The following is a 24,881-nucleotide window of genomic DNA, read 5'->3' on the forward strand; positions in this document are numbered from 1 at the left end:
ATGAAACTTTTGATACACATGATACTGCATAGAAAATATAACTTTAGCTACGTTCAAATGTTTATAAATCCTTTAATGTTCATGATGTTGATAACTGCATGATAGCATTATCAACAGTGCCTAAACTGTAAACACTTTCATGTATGTTCAACTTTACAAAATGTTCACAAATTATTTGATCTTATTGATAATCATACATTAGTATCATATCAATGTCTAAGATGTAAACCCTTTTATGTACAGCTTTTCAAACATACAAATGTTTACAAATCCTTTGATGTGAATGTTGTTGATAAGCATGCAATAGCATTGTGTCAACAGAGCTTCAAACAAAAACCCTTTTATGCACAACTTTACAAAAATAATTTACAAATCTTTTGATCTTTATTGTGTATTATCTTGTTCATGATATTGTTACCAAACCTTTTAACAACATGTAAAGCATAAAACCATTTACATATGCACAAATTCCAATGTTTAAAAATACATTAATGTTCAAAAGCATTGTGTCAACAGTGCTTAAAACGTAAACCCGTTTATGTCTAACTTTACAGAAATGTTTGCAAAGGTTAATGTTGATAAATGTACAATAGTATTGCATCACAGCATTTAAAACATAAGCCCGCTGTACACATGATTCCAAATCCTTTAATGTTCACGATGTTGACACGTCTGTGCAAATTATTCAAAATGTATGTGTGCTTGAAACACACTATACATACAAGTACCTTTGAATACCAATGAGATAACGTTGATTGAATGGTCTGTACTTCTGTTCCTCACTGCCTTGTATCTGTTCGTGTCAAATTAAATATGGTGAAAGAATATTAATCAAGAAGCAGCTCTGAAGTACAACCAAAACTAGCACCGCTGTCAGTTTGTATGTTGCATTCTGAAGAAGAGCTCGGTGTGTGGCCCTCACAGGAAGCTCCTGTATTCTGATGGCAGTGGTGTCGGTGTCCAGAGAGAGGAGGAGAGGGAGGTTTGGGAGGTTGGTAGTGAATTCAGAGTGGATTACTTCAGCTGCCGTCTTTGTTCATCAGAGCTGCACTTGTATACTGTGCCTTCAGAGCGAGTCTGAGACACGGGAGTAAGCAGCAGAGATTCACATGATACATTTGACTCAATTACACACCACACGATAGATTGCAAGTATACCACAAAACTCCTTATACTAAATCTAACCAAAACCGCCATGTGGATATTATTTACATGTGCTTTATGCTGATCTTGCTTTGTGAGAAATAGAAATAGAAATGCTTAAAGCAAGGAAAGTCAACAGCGCCAGGATCTAAGGATGGTTATTTCACTTTTTTAGAATCTGCATGACGATTCTGCAAGTCTTTTCCTTCACTGTTTTTACATATTTTCTAAGATAAAGCTGGGTTAAGAAAATGAATGAATGAACTGATGCATGTAAAAAAATAACAGGTAATTAATTTATTTAGTCGGATATATTAAGGTTGCTACTTCATTATCACTTGATTTTTGAATCGTCATCAGTAGAGAATATTATAAAAGTAGTATATCCATATTCAACCTGTAAATGTGTCATATCATGTAGCTGCAGTGAAGTAGGCTAACTGATGTCATTCTACAGTCGTGACACAGATTTTCTTCAGTAATTTCTGACCGTGTACTGAACATCATCTGGTCATGTTGTTATTGTTTATATGTGTCCTTCTATTCACCACACAAGGTGTGTGTGTGTGTGTATGTGTGTGTGTATGTGTGTGTGCGTGTACGGAAGTGATTGTGCACACATGCATGCATATTAATGTGCTCATGTTTCCACACACGCATGCTTACATGCACTCTGACACACCCTGAGGATGCCTTTATGCTTGAAACAGGTCAGCTAACATTTAGTTCTGTCTAATGAGGTCTGTCTTGTAGTTTTGTGAAAAAGCTGATCATTTTCTCATTGTGATATTCAACATTTACAACAGCGTCCTCTCTGCTTGTTCTCTTAGAAGACTATAGTACCATCCAGATTTACTAACAGTCACTGTTTATGATTTCATCATGTTATAATTACACAATCTGCTTTTTGTCATATTCATATAACTTATGATCTACAGATGCACTAATATGCCACTTTTTATAAACTGGTTACGGATTAAATGAGAATATAATAATTAAATGAGTTTTGTCCTTTTTTTTAAACCTGTTACCATAATTTGGGGCATATATATATATATATACAGTATTGTTCAAAATAATAGCAGTACAATGTGACTAACCAGAATAATCAAGGTTTTTAGTATATTTTTTATTGCTACGTGGCAAACAAGTTACCAGTAGGTTCAGTAGATTGTCAGAAAACAAACAAGACCCAGCATTCATGATATGCACGCTCTTAAGGCTGTGCAATTGGGCAATTCGTTGAAAGGGGTGTGTTCAAAAAAATAGCAGTGTCTACCTTTGACTGTACAAACTCAAAACTATTTTGTACAAACATTTTTTTTTTTCTGGGATTTAGCAATCCTGTGAATCACTAAACTAATATTTAGTTGTATGACCACAGTTTTTTAAAACTGCTTGACATCTGTGTGGCATGGAGTCAACCAACTTGTGGCACCTCTCAGCTGTTATTCCACTCCATGATTCTTTAACAACATTCCACAATTCATTCACATTTCTTGGTTTTGCTTCAGAAACAGCATTTTTGATATCACCCCACAAGTTCTCAATTGGATTAAGGTCTGGAGATTGGGCTGGCCACTCCATAACATTAATTTTGTTGGTTTGGAACCAAGACTTTGCCCGTTTACTAGTGTGTTTTGGGTCATTGTCTTGTTGAAATAACCATTTCAAGGGCATGTCCTCTTCAGCATAGGGCAACATGACCTCTTCAAGTATTTTAACATATGCAAACTGATCCATGATCCCTGGTATGCGATAAATAGGCCCAACACCATAGTAGGAGAAACATGCCCATATCATGATGCTTGCACCTCCATGCTTCACTGTCTTCACTGTGTACTGTGGCTTGAATTCAGAGTTTGGGGGTCGTCTCACAAACTGCCTGTGGCCCTTGGACCCAAAAAGAACAATTTTACTCTCATCAGTCCACAAAATGTTCCTCCATTTCTCTTTAGGCCAGTTGATGTGTTCTTTGGCAAATTGTAACCTCTTCTGCACATGCCTTTTTTTTAACAGAGGGACTTTGCGGGGGATTCTTGAAAATAGATTAGCTTCACACAGACGTCTTCTAACTGTCACAGTACTTACAGGTAACTCCAGACTGTCTTTGATCATCCTGGAGGTGATCATTGGCTGAGCCTTTGCCATTCTGGTTATTCTTCTATCCATTTTGATGGTTGTCTTCCGTTTTCTTCCACGTCTCTCTGGTTTTGCTCTCCATTTTAAGGCATTGGAGATCATTTTAGCTGAACAGCCTATCATTTTTTGTACCTCTTTATAGGTTTTCCCCTCTCTAATCAACTTTTTAATCAAAGTACGCTGTTCTTCTGAACAATGTCTTGAACGACCCATTTTCCTCAGCTTTCAAATGCATGTTCAACAAGTGTTGGCTTCATCCTTAAATAGGGGTCACCTGATTCACACCTGTTTCTTCACAAAATTGATGACCTCAGTGATTGAATGCCACACTGCTATTTTTTTGAACACACCCCTTTCAACTAATTCAACTAATTGCCCAATTGCACAGCCTTAAGAGCGTGCATATCATGAATGCTGGGTCTCATTTGTTTTCTGAGAATCTACTGAACCTACTGGCAACTTGTTTGCCACGTAGCAATAAAAAAAAAATACGAAAAACCTTGATTATTCTGGTTAGTCACATTGTACTGCTATTATTTTGAACAATACTGTATATATATATATATATATATATATATATATATATATATATATATATATATATATATACTGATTTTATTTCACTTAATTTTTTTTCTAGAAAATATAATTAACCAATCAATCATTGAATTAAATAAATAAATATAGAACCCACACATAAATGTGTAACAGGGTCAAAAATATATCCTTAAGCTGTTACTAGAAAGACTTGAAAAGGCTCAAAATGCTGATTTAGATACCAATGATAATAGAATACCGATAAATTAAAGAAAAACTAGTTTGGTTGATTTTTTTGTCGTGGAAAAAATTTTAGTAACAGGGTTAGCACGAGTTGTATCAAAATGAAAATAACTGAATTAAATTATTTGTCTGTGTGTGAGAAACCATTTAAATTGTGCTACTTCTTGGATGTTTTGGTAACAGGGTTGAACATAAGTTACATTTATATTACATTTACATTTATTCATTTAGCAGACGCTTTTATCCAAGGCGACTTACAAATGAGGACAGTGGAATCAATCAAAAATAACAAAAAGAGCAATGATTATAATATATAAATGATATATAACACAATCAAGCGACATTCACTTGCAGAACACAAGCTTCTAGAGGGCACATACGTCTGAAGTAACGAATTTAGGTAAATGGGTGCAGAGCCAGTGGTAGTTTTGTAGGCAAACATCAATGCCTTGAATTTTATGCGAGCAGCTATTGGAAGCCAGTGCAAATTGATAAACAAGTTGTGTCAAAATGTAAAAAAAAAAAAAATAGAATTCAATTATTTGTCTTTGTGTGAGAAGCCATTTAGATTCATGTTACTACTAGATCATGTTTCATTTTTGTAATTGGGGCAAATCAACAGGGTTGTACACAGGACATTTCTTTACATATATTCTATATATTTACCTATTTATTTGTAAATAAAAATTTGCTTTTAATTGAGAATATATTTTTAGAGTTAATTTTTTTTTTTCCACAGCAAACAATTACACACAAACTGCGGGACAGTTTTACATATATTTCAAATTCTGAATGTTTTTTAAGAAAAAATTAGTTGATTTAAAGTATTAAAATATACATTTTACTGCAGCGAATTGAATATCAGTCAAACACAAGTGTGTAAAAATTACAATGACATTGTTTGATGGATACAGTTGAGAAGGTCAATTTACAAAAAAAATCACCAGTTGGTGTTTAAAACAAGCTACTTTTCATTCTGTATCAGTTTTACATTACATGATAGTTAATCCAACCCATCTAATGGTTCATAATAACACAACTAAAATACATGGGATTAGTGCCACTAATGCTTTAAAAACAAGTAATGGGACACCAAATGTGCCGTGTTTGTGCACTGCACCATATGCTTTCATTTCTCATAGCTTTGATGTATAGCCTTTAATGGCTCTGCAGAAAAAGGGGTCATGCAAACACTCTGACTTACAACACCAGACATCTGTTCTGATCAAAAATATTCTTCAAAATAACTTGCTTTGTATCTTGGGTTTGGTCCAAGTGAATCTTTTTTGGGCCCACAATATGCTGACACACTTTTTTTCACCATCATCTAGTTCATAATACACAAAGCTGCATTGTTATTTAACCTCGAAATACCGTTCAATGTCACACAAGTCTCCGCGATAAGACTGTGGCAGACATTATTACACCAAGGCCAAGGATGAATGCTGGTTGCAGCATCTGGCTCTGAAGGTCTAACAGATGTTACCCGGGTATCACCTGACACCCCTTTTGTACCCTATATGCAGTTTTACTACCTTGTTTCAAGGCCTATGTGTAGACTTTGTAGTATATAACTTCTCACCTGTATCACCAAAAGTTTGCAGGCCACAGTCGTAATGCAATCAGTTTTCAAGCGTATTGTTATTGTCCTCTGCAAACCGCGAGTTCAGAGGCATAGAGATGCTATCTCCTCTGTGATTTGCAGTGTGTTTAGTGTGTATGGTAGCCCATCAAGGGATGTTACGATGACTGTAGTGCATCCCATGCTGAAACAGCATTTTATCGTCTTAGAAGGCCACTGAATCTCATAACTCAAAACTGTACTAAAGGAACGTGATATAAAAGAGAAACTTTTAGATGGATGTGCGGGAGATATCCACAGTGTTTTTACTTCATTTCAATTTACAAGTACAAAATAACACCTCTGCATAAATTTCTTATATTTTTATACCTTTTGTTTGCACATTGGACTTGTCGTGACCCAGCATGGTAAAATTCAATTCAATTCAGTTCAATTAATATTGAAATATATAATATATTAATTATAACAATTAATTATTTAGATTAACGGTTAATCATTTTAATAATATTGGTCTCCGCGTCCAAAAATGTACAAAACATAGTCTGGCTTAGTGTTGTTCATGGTTTTTGGGGGCATAAACGTCGGTGAACTGTAAATATAGTTGATATTTGAGTTGTTGGTAATTTTTATAGTTGGTTATTTAAAATATAAAGTTATTACAAATTGAAAATAGTAATAAGAATCAACATCATAGCTTTTATGCTTACAGTAACTTTTACTGAGCTGAACTGCTTCTAAGAGAACCATTATTTTTTAAAGGAATAGTGTGTTAAAGGAATAGTTCGCCCATAATTGAACATGTTCATGGTTTACTCATGCTCAAGTTATTCCAAACCTGTATGAGTTTCTTCTGTTGAGAGCAAAAGAAGATATTCTGAATAATGTTGGTAACCAAACAGTTACTGAAAGTCATTGACCATAGTATGGGAAAAATATAATATGGAAGTCAATGGGGATCAGAAACATTTAGCTATTCTTCAAAATATCTTATTTTGTTCAGCTTTGGAACAACACAAAGGTTGAGTAAATGCTGACAAAAGGTGAACATTTCTGGTGGAGTTTTCCTTTAATTAACCAAACCCGGGATTGACAGTGGATTTTTCTGCCTCCCTGCATAGTCTCCTCTCGCAGATTCACTGAGGTTCATGTTCCGTCGAGCTCCACACTTTTCAAGGGAAGGTGTTTTCACTTTGCCGTCTGTGCATTTCTATGGCTGAGCGCAGCGTGAGGTGCAAGCTATTTAGATACTACAGAAGATTACAGCATCTCTGTGAAGTGTGGTCTGGAGACCAGCAGTTCCACCTAAAACATCAACAATATGTTGCATGCGTTCAGAACAGAAACATTCTCCTTTTAGAAGTTTCCTAACATTGACAAAATATTTTTATTATTTTAATTCCTAAAGGGTTTCTGGAATACCCCACACAATTTATTTGGAAGACCAATAAAAGAAAGAAAGGCTATGGATTCAATTGTGCAAATGATTTCTTTGTAATTTATATGTATTTTTATTATAATGAATTATTAAATGTAAATACTAAAAATGATATAATATGAAAAAATATATAGCCCCCTCTTTCATTTGACAGAAACAACTGAGGTATTTTTTGTAAATACATATTTTTGGTAACCAGCCTTTATTTACGATGTATCAAAGCTATAAAGCTGGAAAACGCAGCAACCCATAAAACTGGTCGGTGGGGGTTAATGTTCATCCCTGTGGGCTACTTTCTTATTTATTTCTATTGATTCTCTCCAGCTGATTTATGACTGTGCGCTGTAAACTCACTGGGGGCAAAGTGAGACGCCAGCTAGTTTAAGTCGTTCAGTCAGTGGAAATAAAAATAATCATAGAGGATATAGCACAACCCCTTCTAAATTAAAAATGTGTATTTATGTGTGCAACACTTTATATTAAAGTCCAATTCTCAGAATTAAAGGGGTCATATGATGCTTTTTTAAAGATCATTATTTTGTGTATTTGGTGTAACAAAATATGTTGACATGCTTTAATGTTCAAAAAACACATAATTTTTCAAATACTGTACATTATTGTAGGTCCTCTATGCCCCATCCCTCTCAAACGCATTGTTTTCTACAAAGTCCCTCCTTCTGACAAGCGCAGTCTGCTCTGATTGGTCAACTGACCCAGTGCAGTGTGATTGGCCGACACCACCCGCACTTGTCAGAAATAAAACTTACTTCCAGTAGCTGATTCAGAAGTGCCAGATTGTCGTAGAAAAGTCAGAATGACCTTCTCTCCTATGTTCACGAAACAGTCGTCCATAAAATGCGTTGCTGTTCTGTTGTAAGTAATCTCAAAGATTCCTAAATGCATCTACTTTCTCGGAAGGACAAATAAAGAGCATTTGCTTTCTCCTAGATACACACAGCATTTCGCTGACATGACTGCTTCAACACTAACTGTGTTACTGAAACCACACCTTTGTGCGGCAAATATTTCCACATAGTGATGTAGACATGTGGGGGCGTGTTTGAATGAGGTGTTTCAAGGGGGCGTGGCAGAGTCTTAACTTAGATTAAGAATATCTCTTTGGATTTGAGACTTTAGTCTTTGCAACTTTACAGATCTTCTTCATGCACCAAGAGCTTGAAACACTCCACAGAGAAAGAAAAACTTGAAATCACATCATATGACCCCTTTAATTAGCATGCATATTGCTAGCATATATTAGTACTTACAAAGCATGTTATTGCCTTATTCTGCATGAACATATTTTAATAATCCTACCCATACCCAAACTTGACAACTACTTTAAGCATTAATAAGCATCAAAGTAGGCATTTATTTAGGCAAAAAGTCATAAATATAAGTGAGAATTAGACTTTAAAATTAAGTTTTAACCATATTCTAGATTACACATTTTGAATAATCTATGTTAGACTCCTTTTGATTTCCTTTACACTTTTGTTCTAAATCATTTATCACATAGTTTTGAATTGGTTTATTTTGCACCAAACTGATATAAAAATAGTAGAAGTAGAAAAAAATAACTTTGTTTTAAACAACATGAGGTAAATTAACATTACATTACGTCAGGTTTCTTGTATTGATGAAAAGATGATACTTAATTTAGATAAAAAAATAATAAATAATAATAACAAATACATAAAAAAAAACTAAAACATACTAAAATGTAATTTTTTTTTTGTTTACCTGCATACCAATATGAGGAGAAATGTAAAAATAATTAAATTAGAAAAAAAATATTCGTTTTAGAATTTAGTACATTTTTAATAATTTACTGTGAATGTTATGTAATCATGTTTGTAATCTGATCATGAGCATTTTTATACATCTTCTAATCTAATTATAAGTACTTTATTTTTGGAATGTGATTATCTAATGCAGATAAATAAAAAATACAGTAAAAACAGTTATAAAGGAAATTATAATAAAAAAAAAAGTCATTTATTCCTTTATATTATAATGAAAAACTGTTCCTTAAAAATGTAAAAATATTTTTACTCTTTTTTTACTGTGATTTCGGCCATACTTGCATGTAAAATTAGAGAAACAACACAATATCTGTTTTAACTGAAAGTGCTGCTCCTCTCTGCCGCTCGCTGAACTGTATATTTTATTTTTACAGTGAAGACTATGCAGTGCTATTTTACATTTAATTATTTGGGTTCTGTGCCTGGACAGCTACAAACTTGAAAAAACTTAAACATTGTGTAAATAGCCCAAATAAATAAATAGAATGAACATATAAATTAAACTATTTCAAACAGGGTCCACTGGTACAGCCCTACTGACCCCAGCGACGGCCCTTCATCAGTACCTGACAGAGTTACACCATTGCATATGGTTATTTGAAAATGTGATTTTGATGCCCTGAACAGTTTGTGCGTGTCAGGACTGATTAGAGTCCTGTTAGCAATCGCTGGGAAGCAGTGCCAAATGTGCGGATAGCATCAGGGAGGATGGGACGCCACATGCTGAGGCTGTCCTTTACCAGCCAGCCGGCATGAATGGTGGGAAAAGAGATTTTGGGGAGAAGTGCGACCGAAGCGCTGCTGTCGTGGAGCATTTCGGTGTCTGTAAAACTATGATTGATGATGTACAGTACACTGCTGTCATTTATTGCAAACTTCAGTTGAAATAATAAATAAAATATAAAGAAAGTTACGTTTGTTTGTTTTTTTGCATTGTGACATTAAATTTGAGGCAATTAACCTTGTTTCCTCTCATTACCATAATCTGTTCAGATGCTTTCATTTTGATTTAAATCATTCATTCATTCATTCATTCGCAGTGGTGCAGTGTTATTTTATAGTATTATAGATATATACACTGTAAAAAATATTTTGTAAGTTGTAATTAAAACAAAAATTATTGGAGTGTTTTAAAATAAAGTAATTATTGTGAAATATGCTTGCAATTTCTAAATGAATCATATGTCTATTTTGTCAGTGTATTATGGTGTGTTAGTATTTATGAATGTTAAGCTTTTGTTTTTCTATTGTATTTTTGTATTGTTTAATTGTAATTTTTTTTAATGTTTATTTTAAATTACATTTTTAAGCATGGTAAAAATTCTAATTGTTTCTTCCAGTATTTATGTTTTCTTTAAAAATATATATATATATATAAATAAAAAATAGAATTAACAGTTAACAATAATAACCCTGCAATGGTCATTTCCATTACTGAATTATAGTAATACACACACACACACACACACTCATATATATATATATGTATATATATATATATATATATATATATATATATATATATATATATATATATAAAATTAAAGGAATAAATAAAATACTTCTAAACTACTAATAATTGCTGCCTAATACAAAATACTAATACTATTTTGTAAATACAAAATTTTGCTAAAAAATTATACAAATAAATAAATAATTGCAAAAATTCAAATAAATCTAAATATTGGTTTTTATTTTTACTTGCATTTAATATTATAGTATAGTAATATGTCTTGAAAATTAACTGTCACAATGCAAACATTTTATGGCCCCCCAATAATATTCTTACATGTTTTAAAAAATATAAAAAAAGAAAAAATTCATTCTGGGTTAGAAATATAACGTCCTAGACAGATTTCTTAAGATTCACCCAATTATTCATCATTAATTTATGTTTAATGCATTGTTTACTCAAAACACAATGCACACAGATGAAAAGGAGAGAAGAATATTCCAGAAGAGGCTTTTCTGAAGAAATTACAGTATGTTTGGTCCACAGCCAATAACATTTTAAAGATTGCCATGGGCCAGTATCCAACAGAGACACTTCTTATCATAAAATCACTTTCTCACAATCTCAATCCACACATACTGTATACAGTACAAAGTAGTCTCTCTACTGACCATGTATTCGCAGTGGTAATAATTCGTTTTTCTTCTCCATCTCTGTACTATTCCAAGCTTCCTTTTTTGTTTCCCTCTGCTTTTTTCTTTGTACTGGCATAATTTATCTCCCCTCATCCGGCACGCCTGGGACAGAAGCCAAAACCCAGGATCCTGCCCCTCTCTGCGTCCGTTCTGTCCTTTCTTCTGCCCTTGATTAAGACGTATTTCAGGGTCGCGAGTATTGATTTCAGTTAAGAGCGTACTTTATGATTAAAAATTATCACATTGCCGCTTATTTTGGAAGTATGACTACTTGTCTTTACTGCACAGATGGTCTTCATGATTCCAATGTTGTACACTGCATTAAAGAAGTAGTTCTACCAAAAATTAACATTTTGTAATCGTTTACTCTTGTTTGTGTGAACTGCTTCAGTAAGTCGCCACGAAATCAAGAGCAAACAGCTAAGAGTAAGCATTGCAGAAGTATATCTTCATTGCCGTGTTCGCGCTTAGATTGAGAACAGCAATCCCAGACTGCAAACGTGAGTCGAATCAGCGCACTGAATCCAATAAATCAAAGACAAACCCGGACAGAACTGACCATGACATCCAACTGTGGGACTTTGTTGTTTTGCCACTATATTGTGCTTTGAAATTCTCCCGATGCCTCATTATTGTGGGACCGGGATGGTGTGACCGTGATGAATATTCGGGGTTTAGGAATCAATCTAGACACGTGGGACGCCGGCCTCAACTTAATCTGCTTTCATGCATTTCTTATGTAGCCACTGAGGTTTCCTTTTCCGTATTCCACGTCTGCGGCCGTGCCCTTTTTGAGATTCCTCTGTCTGCTTCCCATCGGTCTCACGGACGCTTCAGTCGGTGAACGGTGGGAGTACATCTCAATAATGGGATTCTGGGTCTCTGTGGCTTCTGTGATTCAGTTCACTCTCCTGTTGCTAGCTGTTCATTGTGTTTGTGTCTCATGCATCATGTATTGTTGAAATAAAACACGCTCCTCATCCCTGACCTCTCTTGCATTCTTAACCGTGGCATGATTTTTTCCCATCTTCTTTGTACCAAATATACAGTTCCTCTTGTGTATTGTGTTTGTACTCTTCGTCTTTTCTCCTTCGGACATGGCGTTTTTCCGTATGCTAATTCCAAGGCTCTTATTTATCAACTTATTCTCTGTTTTTGTGCTGCACACTTCTGATATGTGCCCTGCTATTGTTTGCTGTTTGAAGTCGACATGATATGCAACTCATTTTGCTCTATATTGTGACATATTTGATGAAAACGATGAAATCAATGTCGGTGAAATTAACTACCGGTAATTGCATTTGCATTACTAATTGAAATTAATAAGCCTCAGGCTAAAGATAGTGCCTCTGCCTCTGCACTTACTCCCAATTTCTCTCAAAAGGGGTACAGGAATGATGTGAGCAAATAAATGGGAAAACAAAGTAGCTTGCGTCACTTATTTAAAAATAGTAACTCAGATATTTCATTGAAAATTGAAAAGTAATACGTTACCTTACTAGTTACTTGAAAAGTAATCTGATTATGTAACTCGCATTACTTGTAATGCATTTCCCCCAGCACTGGATAAAATAATTGTAATTATAATTAAAAACAAACAAAAACAACAAAATGCTACCTATTTTTTTAATGTATTGTAGACAGCATTAAAACACTTCTAGTTATGAACAAGTAAATAGTACATTATGTGCAGTGTCTCGCATGGACTTTTATGCAGGGCCCTACATGAATCAGTGAATCAGTTTAGTAAATTGGTTTGTTCAGATGTAAATCGGTCAGTTTAAAAAAGTAAAATGCTTGATTTACCTGAACCGTGTACTGAACAGTTTGATTGACTGATTAAAATCAATCTACCTTCCCAAAGTAAACTGCACTTAACTTAATATTTCACTTCCTAAACTGCAAAAATCTCTACACAAGTCCTCAAGTGAATCAGTGACTCATTTTAGTGAATCACTTCTATTAGCTGGTCCATGTTAATTAAGTAGTTATTTTAAACAAATTGTTTGGTTTACATGAAACTTCACCAAATGGAGTCTAACTTACCAGTGCAAGCAAATGTGTTTAATTAAATATTTTGCTACCAAAAATTCAGGACTTCTACACATGGCATGAAATAAATCAGTGAATCATTTGGTGAATCGGTTCTTTCAAAAAATCCACGAGAATAAAGCAGTTCGCTAAATGCTAAAATGCTTGATTAACATAACAAATCTGAATGGACTGATTCACTAAATCGTTATACTTAACATTGAAAACTAATATTTTTGCTATCATAAATTCTCACATAACTTCTACACAGTGTGTCAAATGAATCAGTGAGTCATTTTAATGCGTGACTTCTTTCTTTCAGGCGCATCTTATGTTATGAATGAAGCAGTTTGACAAGTAAACTGCTGCTTTACATGTTCACAATAGTCTAAATTCCCAAAACAAACAATGTGCCTCAAATGAATCAGTGACTCATTTTAGTGAATCAGTTCTTTTGGATGGTTCATGTGAATGAAGCGGTCCAGAAACATTAAATGCTTGATTTACATGAACCGTCCGAATGAAATGTTTCATTAAAACTTTCCAGTGCAAACAATTACGCTTAACTGAATATTTCAAAATCCCTTGAATGACTTTTTACTCAATGCCTCAAATAAATCAGTGAGTCATTTTAGTGAATCAATTCATATGAATGGTTCATATGAATGAAGTAGTTTGCCGGAAGTCAGCTGCCTGTGTTACATGAACAATCCTAATGAACTTCCCAGTGCACTGATTGGAAATTGTTAAGTTGGATCTAGTTGGTTTCTGAAGGTGGTTAGAGGGTATTAATGGATGTACTGATATATTATTCACAGTAAGACAAGAAACATGTTAAAGTTCAGTGTGTCAGATTTCACTTCATGTTGACTTCCCATCTGTGATACAGGTAGATGGTTTCATTTACTCAGTGGTTCAGTATGTAATGTCTTTGTGGACAGTTCAAGTAAGGAGACAATAGAGTAGTGTGTCCCGTGTGTCCCCAGGCCCCCTCAGCAGGCGGCAGCGCCGGACCTGGAGGTGATCTCCCAGCAGGTGGAGGATGAAGGCCAGTGCATGGCTCCAGTGCAGCTGGTCAGCTTCACCTACAGGGACCTTCCTCTGGCTGCCCTGGACCTCTCGCTGGCCGGATCCCAGCTACTTTCCAATCTGGACGAAGACGACAACCAAGATGGGTAAGAAGCTACACACCGGTGATACCACACAAACACACGATTACGAGATTGCGTAATTGGGGACTTCCCATGGATTTTAGTGCTATGCAACTACCCCAAATCCTAAAATAGAGTTGTTTACAAGTGAATATAGACATTTAGACTCTTTGTGAACAGTATTTTTCCTTTTGAACACAGACAGAAAAAATCTAAACGTAAAATTCGCGATTTTCAGATTTTATACTTTAAAAAAAATCTATATATATATATATATGTATTATTTTGTTTCGCTGTTTGCTCTTTATTTATTATTATTATTATTTTATTTTACTACTTAGTAAATTATCACCAAAGTTTTTCAGTGCACCCATAAATAAATAAATAATGCAAATATATTTAATTAATTATTAAAAAACATTGAAACTTTAAATTAAATTAAATTTAATATGTTAATTTAATTTAATTTCCAAATTTAGTTTTTTTGTTCTTCTTTTCAGTGCACCCATATTATGGAATGTCCCCAAATTTAGTTATTGTTTTTTTAATTCAATTATTATAACTATTATAAATATTAATGTGTCACTATAAACTATTTTTAATAAGGTCCTAACTATTTGAAAAACATGATAATATTAAATGTAGAGGCATAATTCAAAATTGTAATCTAAAATTAATCAACTTTTAATCCAATTTGATCAAACTGATCAAATTTACAACCCCTTCTTAGTTCTGTGCTACTCTAATATAACTTTTTGACAGTCTCTCTTTGTTAGCGCTCTTGTCACAGTGCCACTTTCAGTTATCATCGGATAAGGGATTCTGTCGAAACATACGCCAGGCTGGGAAAGAAATATTCAGATATCCAAAAAATCAGGAAGAACAGCATACTCTCACTTACATCAACGATACTGACTTTTAACTGGAATTTCTGGAATTCATTTAATGCTTGGCAGGGTGAGGTAAAAATAAGCGCCGTCATGTCTTATAAACAATACTAACAGTATCTAAAATAGCCAAGATCGCAATCATCTGACATAAAGTAGTACTTTAAAGGAATTTGTTTATAATATGTTGGTATGCTAAAATGATTAGTAATGCACAACTATATAGTTCAGCTTGGTTTGCGTATTGCAGTTAAAAAGAAACCTTAAAAAGCACTGAGAAATATTTTTGGCTTGATATTTATATTGATTTTTAAGATTTCAAATGGAAACTCAAACCGAGAGACAGACAAATAAATCATTTTTGAGTGTTACTGCACAATTACACTATCCTGAGACAGAAATCCTTAAATAGTTTTGACTGAATACGTTTTAGCTTTCAAAACCGTTACGTTTTCCAATAAATGGATGAATTTCTGTCATTCGTAGCATTTTTTTTATTTTGACTAGCATGCCTTTGTGATCCATATCATCCTGTTGCATCATTTTTTAGATTTTCAGATCAACATTTTTTTCTGCTTGTGTAAGTCCAGTCTCACAGAGTCGGACTTATGTTTATCGACACAAAGTCTGGACTGCTTTGCAGCTTGAACAACATTTAAAGGGACCAATCACAGTTCATCCATTTTTTTTTGTTGACATAATAAATGCAAAGACCAGTGTCATAATGTGTCAGTTTAATTTTCAAATCTGCATCTCCCATTTGTTTTCAAATGCCGGATGTTTACCACAGGAGGTTAGATTCTCGACTACTTCTCACCATATTTTTAAATGCCAGCTTTCAGTGGGTGTATTTGTGTTCCCCAGTGGGTAGTGTGCAAATGTGGCTTTAAAAATCATCTGGCAGCCGCACTGCATGCTGGGAGTGTGGAGCACTCAGACCTCTATGGTGCTGACTGAGTTTTTGGCAGTCGACGCTGCCGTCCCGTCTGGGTAGCGTGACTCACCGTGGACGGTCACTGTGCAATGCTCTGCTACATGCAGGGAAAGTTGACAAACACCATAAGCTTAACTATGGCAGCCGTCACACTGTCCACAAGCCACGCCTGTGTGTGTGTGTGAGACAGATGGTCAATACAAACTCTCGAGTGTGTGATTGCGTGAGTGTGTTTCTGAGATGCCAGCACAGAGCGTTCTGTCTCTCATGATTCGCTTCGTCAGCTGACACATAACTGTCCTTTGCTATGATAACAGCCCAGCTCAGTGACAATTTAAGGGTGTTTTCACACTTGGTTCTCTTGCCTGGTCCGAACCCGAGTTCGATGCTCCCCCCTCCCCCTGCCCCCACTGGACTGCGTTCATATTATGTTATTTGGGTCTGAACCGTGGTTCATTTGCATCATCAAGCCAGCAACTGTTTACCCCATAGCTTAATTATGACGCCACAGGAGAAGTTGGCAAACGCATTACATTGCTCTCTGCACTTTTATATATTTACGTTTTTGAAACGTACGTTTTGTTTACAAAGCTTCGTTACATGACGGCACTTGCGTCTGTCTTACGAATGTACTGCAAATGATCGGAAGAACACTGAAGGTGAACAGAAATGAGATATACAGCTCTCTGTTTGCAGCGCATCAGTCACACTTCTCAGGAAAGTGAGTGAAACACACACAAACACAAATTATTAGCGGTTCACTTCTGTGATTTGATATGTTTGCTTTAACATCAGCTGCGAACCGTACCAGAGTTCGCATGAACCGTACCCCAGACCACCGTTTTTAAGCGGACTTGGGTACGGTTCATCGCTGCGCACCCGAGTTCAGAAGACAGCGTTCACATCGTCCAAACGAACCCAGCTCTGACGTCAATCGAACCTGTGTACGCCCCAAAAGTGTTAGCGTGAAAGCACCCTGAAAGCATGAAGAGGTTGCGTGTGTTTTTCTGTGTTTTTCATAAACATTCACTTGGTACTAATTCTTCAAAATCCAAATATGCAAACTACACACCAAGTTTTGTTAACGTAATTTTTTTTTGTACATTTTAAGTGTTAAAAGTTATCACTTACAAGTACAGCTGTCTTTTGGTTTCATAGCTTATTAGTCCAAAATGAAATATGTTGTGATTGGCTGTGATTGTATCACACTGTGCAGCAGTTTAGCGTTTTATCAAAGTTTACATACAAATTTATCCAAAGCGACTTACTTATTCAGGCTATTAATTTTTACATATCATGTGTTCCCAGGGAATCGAACCCACAACCTTGCGCTTCATAATGCAATGCGCGACCAATTAGTATACAATTTTCATAATCCAAATATGTAACCTACAGACAAATCTTTATGCCATTTGTTTTATTTTAATTGGTTTGTTGACATTTTTTAAAAACAATGTACTGTGACTTAACCTAACAGCAGCCAATGAAACAAGAAAACTTTGCACTTTCTGGGATTATTGTCAAGTATATTTTCTGTTAGGACATGCTTTCTGTCAAGGATACTTTTCATCAGATTTGCTGAGTTATATTATCTACAAAACTATTTCTACATAGAGAGCTCAATCAGGTTTCACCCCGCCAGCATGTAAACAGCGTTGTTTGCGTCTCTCGTAACTGTCAGTAGAGAAAGCGAGAGCACAGTCACGTCACAGGTCGTGTTTCTGGTGTGACTCACATCTGAAGCATGTACTTAATGACAGACAGGATATATTTGCATGGTTTGATGTCAGTTTAAGCCTTATTTGAACTAAGCTAAGAATAGAAACATGCCACAACGACAGCTCATTTATTATCCCGAAACTTTAGTGAACGCAAAACAGTATTAGTGTTTAAATAATGCATGGCTTACATTACTGCTTTTGCAGTTTCAAAGTAATATTCATTATTTCTTTATTTCTAGTTTTCTGTTTAGAGAAAGAAATATTTTACATATTATATATGTAGATATGGTCCTTGAGATCCTTGAGTACTATTTGATTGGATTGTGTTTGAAGGTAAAATAAGACATTTAATGCAGATATGTGCATCTCTTCATAGTTAAAGCACAAACATTTTGACTAATTGGCTTATTGAAAAAGATATAAAATGGCTTGAATTTTATGGGCAGGCTTTAAAACAGAGCAAGTTTTAATGGCTGCATTTGTTTGAGCACAAATACAGTAAAAACAGTAATATTGCAAAGTATATATAAAAAACTGTTTTCTGTTTGAATATATGTTAAAATGTGATTTATTCCACATGATCCTTCAGAAATCATTCTAATATGCTGATTTGCTGTTCAAGCTGTTTTTTTTATTATTATTATCAATGCTTAAATGAACATTTATTTGAAATAGAAATATTTTGTGACATCAGAAATGTCTTTACTGACACTTTTGATCAATTCAATGCATTCCTGCCAAATAAAAGTATTCATTTTATAATTAAACTCAAACTGACCCTTGAACGTCTCACACCTTGTGTTGATCTACATGACAGACTCTTAGATCTTAACAAACACCACAGCAGAAGTGAAAGCGATCATATAGTCTAGCACACTCATGGATGGTTGTAGTTGTGTCTTTCAGGGGCATTTGCAGAGCTGGCAGTCTCAGTGCAGGGGCAAGACATCCAATGTATTAGCATGTGCTGGCACTAGTACTTCCTGACCGGAACAGAGGGGTGGTGTGCATGTGGGCTGCCCAAAATAATCATACTTTCTTCTATGTTTTTCATAACGATAAAGATAGTTGACTGAGAAAAAATGGATGATAATAAAAAATAAAATAATCCCTTTATTATTGCTTGGACAAAATGCTGCATGTTTCTTTGCAAAATTGAAATATAACACTATAATAATATACTAATATGCATATTATTGCTCTTTTGTTGGTTTTGATTGCTTCTATTGTCCTAATTGTAAGTCCCTTTGGATAAAAGTGTCTGCTATTGTAAATAACACAATTTTTGTATAATGTAAATGTAAATAACAAAACTAAACTTAAATTTTAAAGCCCCAAATCAAATTAATAAGTGGGAAAAATAAAATAAATCTATTCATATAAACAAAATAAGGCTTTGTCTATGCTCTTTACATTTAAAATTAGAGGCAACAACTATATTTTAATCATGATCCAAACAAACATGCTGCATACATGCAACATGAGCAGCTTTTAATATAAATTAGATTGTATAAATTCGAAATCTGAAGCAAAAACAGAAAGATTTGACTTCAGTTCTGTGAAACTATACATAAAAAATATCTTCATTAAACAGAAACAGCAGACGAGTTGAAGGAGACGCAGATTTACTCCCTGCCAGCAGGTGGCGCTTAAAGTGTTTTCCTGGTTTTCTTGTAAACAAAGCAGCACTGCAGTTATGGCAAGATGAAAATAAAAAATACCATCTAAAGACAGTAAGTTCCTCTCAGACATACATTCATATAAATTCCTACCCCTAACTGAATCGCGATTTGTTAGCATCTAAACCGATTTAAATCGTCATATATTTGAATCAATTTTCAGCCAGTTCGCAATTAATCGTTACGTCCCTATTTGATTTGATTACAAAAATTTACAAATCTAGTTCATAAACTAAAAAATATGGGCACCCTACCAACACATTACAAAATCGAATTTGTTTATAAACTATGTGATTAACTGTGATTAATTTAACGTATTTATTTATTTTAAAAAAATGTATTGCTTCCTTGAGTATTTAGGGATTTGTTTTTGCTACAGTAATGCAAAAAAATATATAAAAACGCATGATTTGCTAACTTTTTGTATATGACATTTGTTGTATTCTTTACTTTTTGTTGACCCACAATAAAATCCAGTCAATTAACCTTAAACCTTCTGACTTTTTTAAAAATTAATGAAAAAGAAAAAAAAATATTGTAATGTTTATACTTTTAGATTTTGCCCCTTGACTCTTAATTTTGTAATTAATGCATTATATATTTTACCTGTAAAATGCCATATTATTATTTTTAATATAATCAATTTTTTAAGATCTTAAGCTGCAATTTAAAGACTGAAATAATATTCAGATAAAAGAATTCAGCACTGAAGTGTGATGTCCTCATAACTTTTATGAGATTAATGGTGTGCTGTTCAAATAAAGAGCTTCTCAGAGATTCAGCAGATATTTTATGCTTAGCTTTGTTGTTGTTTTTGTATTTTATCTTCTCTGTACCTTTCCTGAAGTGCTGAGGTTTGTCTGCTGGCTGTGACAATTGTTTTTAGCTTTTGCTAGCTTGCTCTTTGTCTGACATTGTCAGTGGAGCATGCTCTTTCCTGCTGATCTGTGACCAGCCGCTATTACATTTAAAAGCAGCTAATGTAAGAGAAACATGTCTTAGATCAGCATGCAACTTTTGACATTCACAGCGGTCACTGGAAATCAGTCTGTCCTATTTGCTTTTGACCCAGAACCTGCAAATAAAAGCAGACAATTCTCAAAAGACAGCTCAGAAAGAATTATTATGCATTATTATTAATTTGAGGCTTCTTTATTGGGCATTTTATCATTATTTGGGGTAGTTTGCCAACCTTGCAGACTGAGGGACCTTGGAGTTTGGAGCTGTACTAAGAGTTGAGGATTTATTTGCTTTTACTCATACTTAAGGACAGGAATTAGCACACCCGTAACCATAAATATTCAGCTTTCAATGTCTAACTTCTCCCTTGACATTTGTATTATGGGTATAAATTATACATATGCAGAATTTATACTTTATACCAAAACACTCTAAAACACATTAGCAATCACAAAGTAATCATGGCATATTTTTATTTTGATAAAAATATGTTTGTATTTTACTATACATTTACTCATTAAATACTTTATGTGGCATATGATGGCAAAAAAGAGGTTGTTTTGATGAGTTATCTAAGGCTTTTACCTTCCAGCTCTTGGTTTATCTCAATTATAGATAATGGCACACTTCTGAGAAATAAAATTGCATTATGAGATATAGTCGCCATTATGAAATATTAAAGGAACTTGCCACTTTTTTTTGAAAATAGGCTCATGCTCGTGGCTGTGCTGTGCTTGTGGGTTTCTTATATTAATCTGGTGGAGGGGAGATGTACAAGTCCCTATCTTCTTCCCTAACCACCAGATCCAGCGCCAACTCTCGGGGTTTCGGAAGCCCACGCTGCGGTCCTTGCCCCGGAGGAGAGGGCGGGACCCTTGTGTCTTTCTCCGAGGAGGTTATCATAAAGTTGCAATTTCCTAGGCCGAAATGGCTAGGAACTATACTCTCATTCCAGCTTAATAATCAAGGAACTTTGCTGCTGTACCATGGTTGAAGCATGTGCCAGAAAACAATCTGAAAATATATTGAAACTCTTTGGTCATTTTTGAGTGAAAAGCTAACGGTCTAATCAGATTCAATGATAAATGCGAAGCTAAGCTAAAAGTGTTTCCGCCAGACCTAGAGATCAGCTGAATGGATTAAAAAATGGTAAAACTCAATTGTTTAACTCTATGAGAGTTGGAAAATTAGCCTATTTAAAAAAAAAAAAAGTGTACTGTTCCTTTAAGTTGCATTTAAAGAGTAACTTAACCCTAAACCAACTTTTTTTAGTTAATGATCTATAGGAATGGGGCTTTATTAGTGCTGTTCATTGTTTCGAGTAACTTTTTTGACATTTGAGTATAAAGTGTTTTAATTCTACAATATATGGTGTAAAAACAGGTTCAGGTTGAACGGGGGCTACTGCAGTTGATTTTTCCTATTGGATGTTGCGGTGGCGAGTGACGTAAGCTGTGGCAGGTGACATAAGCAGTTTCCAGCTCACCACGCCCCTTGGTACGAATTACCACGCTCGTGGCAGTATAAAACCATCTTGTTCCGTCAAAATCACTGTAGTGAGGCAGGAGTTGGAATTGCGAGCGTGAAAACGACCAGGATAGACTATTATAGAATCTATTTAGCATAGTAATTATATAGTTATTTAGATTATTTTGTGTTGCCTATGTAGTTAATTAGCATAGTTGTTAGTGTAACATTAGTATTGTTAGAAGCACAGTTAGTTAGTAGCATAGTATTGCATCAGTTAGGATAGCTTCAAGTTAGCGTAGATTTATCTGTATTTAGTACAGTGGTCAGGATGGTACGGAGGTGTGTTGCTGGTTGCGACAGCACTGCTGGACTGCATAGTTTTCCAGCAGACTTTAAAATTAGAGACAATTGAGACAAGTGAAGCCCATTTTTAGCGTTTTTTAGCACTTCCGTTTCTGACGTGCAGACTCAAACGAAGCTTGACGACGTCAGCAACCTGTCTGACAGATGTAAATCTTCTAGTAGCTGTGCGTGCAAACTGCCATCGTTAATCTTGCAGAGACGGCGAGCTTGAGCGGGGAGTTATTTGTCGTGAGTGAGCAGGAGTAAGTATTCTTAATTATTTTGTATAGTATTTTAAAATGTAACGCCAGTACGCCATATTAAGTTAATTGCCTGCGAGCTTCTCGTCCTGTCTGTATGGTAATGCGACAGAGAGTCGCGTGGTTATGACGCAATCGTTAGCCTATTTTTACAAAAACTGTTTATACGGGGCCATAATGTAACATAGAAGGTAATGGAGCCCTTTATACATTGTCGTGTATCTTTAGAAATAAATAATGGACAAACGGAGTCTTTAAAAGCCTCAGATGTAAAGTTATTCGCTGTCAAAGTGACGCCAAAATGAATGGGAGTCAATGGGAATGCTAACGCAAGTGAAGTTCTGCTACAAGATGGCGGCACGCGGCCGACTTCAACTTCTGGTCGACTTCCTTGCCGCCTGTTCTCCACACAGCTCACACTGAAAAGTGACGCGGTGCGGGATTTAAGACCGCAGTTTTAGCCAGCAGCTCGAATTGATTTGAACAGACACCTCGACATCCTCCACTTCAGGTGAAGGTGGGGGAGAAAAGTCCTAGACTTCAAATGATCGCTCTGTTGCAAAGCTACTTGCGTCACTACAGTCACTCTCCATTTTAGCATCTCTGACAGCAGCTGTCAATCAATCCGTCACTGCAGGTCTCAGGTTCATGCCGCTCTCGCTCAGCACCGCCCTCGGCTCGTCCCCTCTATCTCCGCTGTGATCTACCCACTTTTCAGCATTTTTCAATATTGCCAGTGGGTGGAGTCAGGCTCTGACCAGGGGTTTAGTTACCCTTTAAAAATAGGTACACAATTACATAAAATTAATTGCGAGAATCATGAGATACAGTTACATTTTAAGATATAAAGCCACAATTACAAAAAAAAAAAAATGTAGTCGTAATTGTGATATTTAAAGTTAGAATCTTGGGATATAGTCATATTCTGAGATATAAAACTACAACTATAAGAAATAAAAGCACAATTGTGAGATCTAAAGTCATATTCTAATTTTTAAAGTCACAGTTGCAAGAAATTAAGTTGCAATTGTTTGATTGATTTACTCATCCTCCAGCCATCTTAGGTGTATATGACTTGGTTCTTTCAGACGAATACAATCTGAGATTTAATTTAAAATGTCCCAGCTCTTCCAAACTTTATGATGGCAGTGAATGGGGGCTGAATAAATCATGGGGTAATTTTCATCTCTGGGTGAACTATCCCTTTAAGTCATTTTCTGAGATATAAAGCTACAACTATAAGAAATGAAGGCATCCTTGTAAGATTTCAAGTCTTGTTCTAAAATATAAAACAGTTGCAAGAAATTAAGTCTAATTTGTAAGCTCTAGTCACAGTTGTAAGATCCAAAGTCACATCCTTACAATAAAAAACACAAATACTGTCATGATTCTGCCCTTGTGTCCTTGATTTTTCCTAGTCTTGAGGCAGGATCATGGCAGACCCGTGTTTTGTGTACAAGCACATGGCCTTGTCTTTGGGCCATGTGCTTGTGTTGTCTCGTTCCCTTGCCCCGCCCCCCTTGTTATCCTTGTCTTGTTGTGATTGCCTTATCTGTGCCACCTGTTGTCTCTTGATTAGTTCCCCTATTTAGATCCCCTAGTGTGCTCTGTCTTTTGTCGGTTCATTGTTCCTCACCTGTGATTGTGATTTGTACCTGTACCTCTGATGTGATTGTTTCCTCAAACTGTTCCACGTATTGTCATCCCTGAAGAAGTCTTTGTATACCGTGAGTGTTTGTTTATAGTTAGTGTTCTTCTGTCTTGAGTGTTTGTTTATCTCGTCTAGTCAGTCTATTTAGTATTTGCTGTATCTGCCCTAGTCCTGTTTTCCCCCTCGTGGGTTTTGTTTTCCCCTTTTTGTGAATAAACCCCTTGTTTTGTGATTCCCTGTCTGCACTTGAGTTCCTCCCTTACCAAAACCGTGACAAATACAAGTCACAATTTTGAGATTTAAAGTTGAAAAAAATGACAGTTCTAAGATATTGCACTTGTGAAACAGACATATTCTGAGATATAACAGCAGAATTACAAGAAATGTCTCAAATGTGATAAATAAGCCCAAGTCCCAATTCTTAGATGTAGTTACAATTATGAAAAATGGACACAATTCAGAAAAATGAAGTCACAGTAAGCACTTTATTTTAGTTTTTTTCCCTCTGATGCTGAAACAGGCTTCCATCCCATTTTTTTTTCCTAGTTTATCATTTTCTTTCCGTTTCTGCAGCAGCGAATGTGAATCAGCTGTGCTGTATGATGAAACCATATAACCATATCAGACCCCAAAGAGCAGGTTAAAAAGCATTGGCTGCTCTTAATAGATTGTGGTTATTGCTCTTGGAAATATCTAATGTGCGTATGCTGTGTGATTATTATGTCATTCCCTATATTTATTTATTTATTTAGTGACGGCT

The 24,881-nt window shown here is 35.2% G+C and overlaps 1 protein-coding gene across 2 annotated transcripts in view; it reads left to right on the forward strand.

Moving 5' to 3' along the window:
* The window catches only part of LOC128014561 (transmembrane protein 266), a 60,212-nt gene that overhangs the window by 5,952 nt on the left and 29,379 nt on the right, over positions 1-24,881 (forward strand). Inside the window, exon 3 of one of the 2 annotated variants that reach the window (XM_052598220.1) lies at positions 14,053-14,241. The exons of the other annotated variant lie outside the window; for it this stretch is intronic. Coding sequence (XP_052454180.1) covers positions 14,053-14,241 — 189 coding nt within the window. The remainder of the gene's footprint in view (positions 1-14,052; positions 14,242-24,881) is intronic. 2 annotated transcript variants of the gene reach the window in all.

The sequence above is a fragment of the Carassius gibelio genome, chromosome B25 (assembly GCF_023724105.1).
Source record: "Carassius gibelio isolate Cgi1373 ecotype wild population from Czech Republic chromosome B25, carGib1.2-hapl.c, whole genome shotgun sequence".
NCBI lineage: Eukaryota > Metazoa > Chordata > Actinopteri > Cypriniformes > Cyprinidae > Carassius > Carassius gibelio.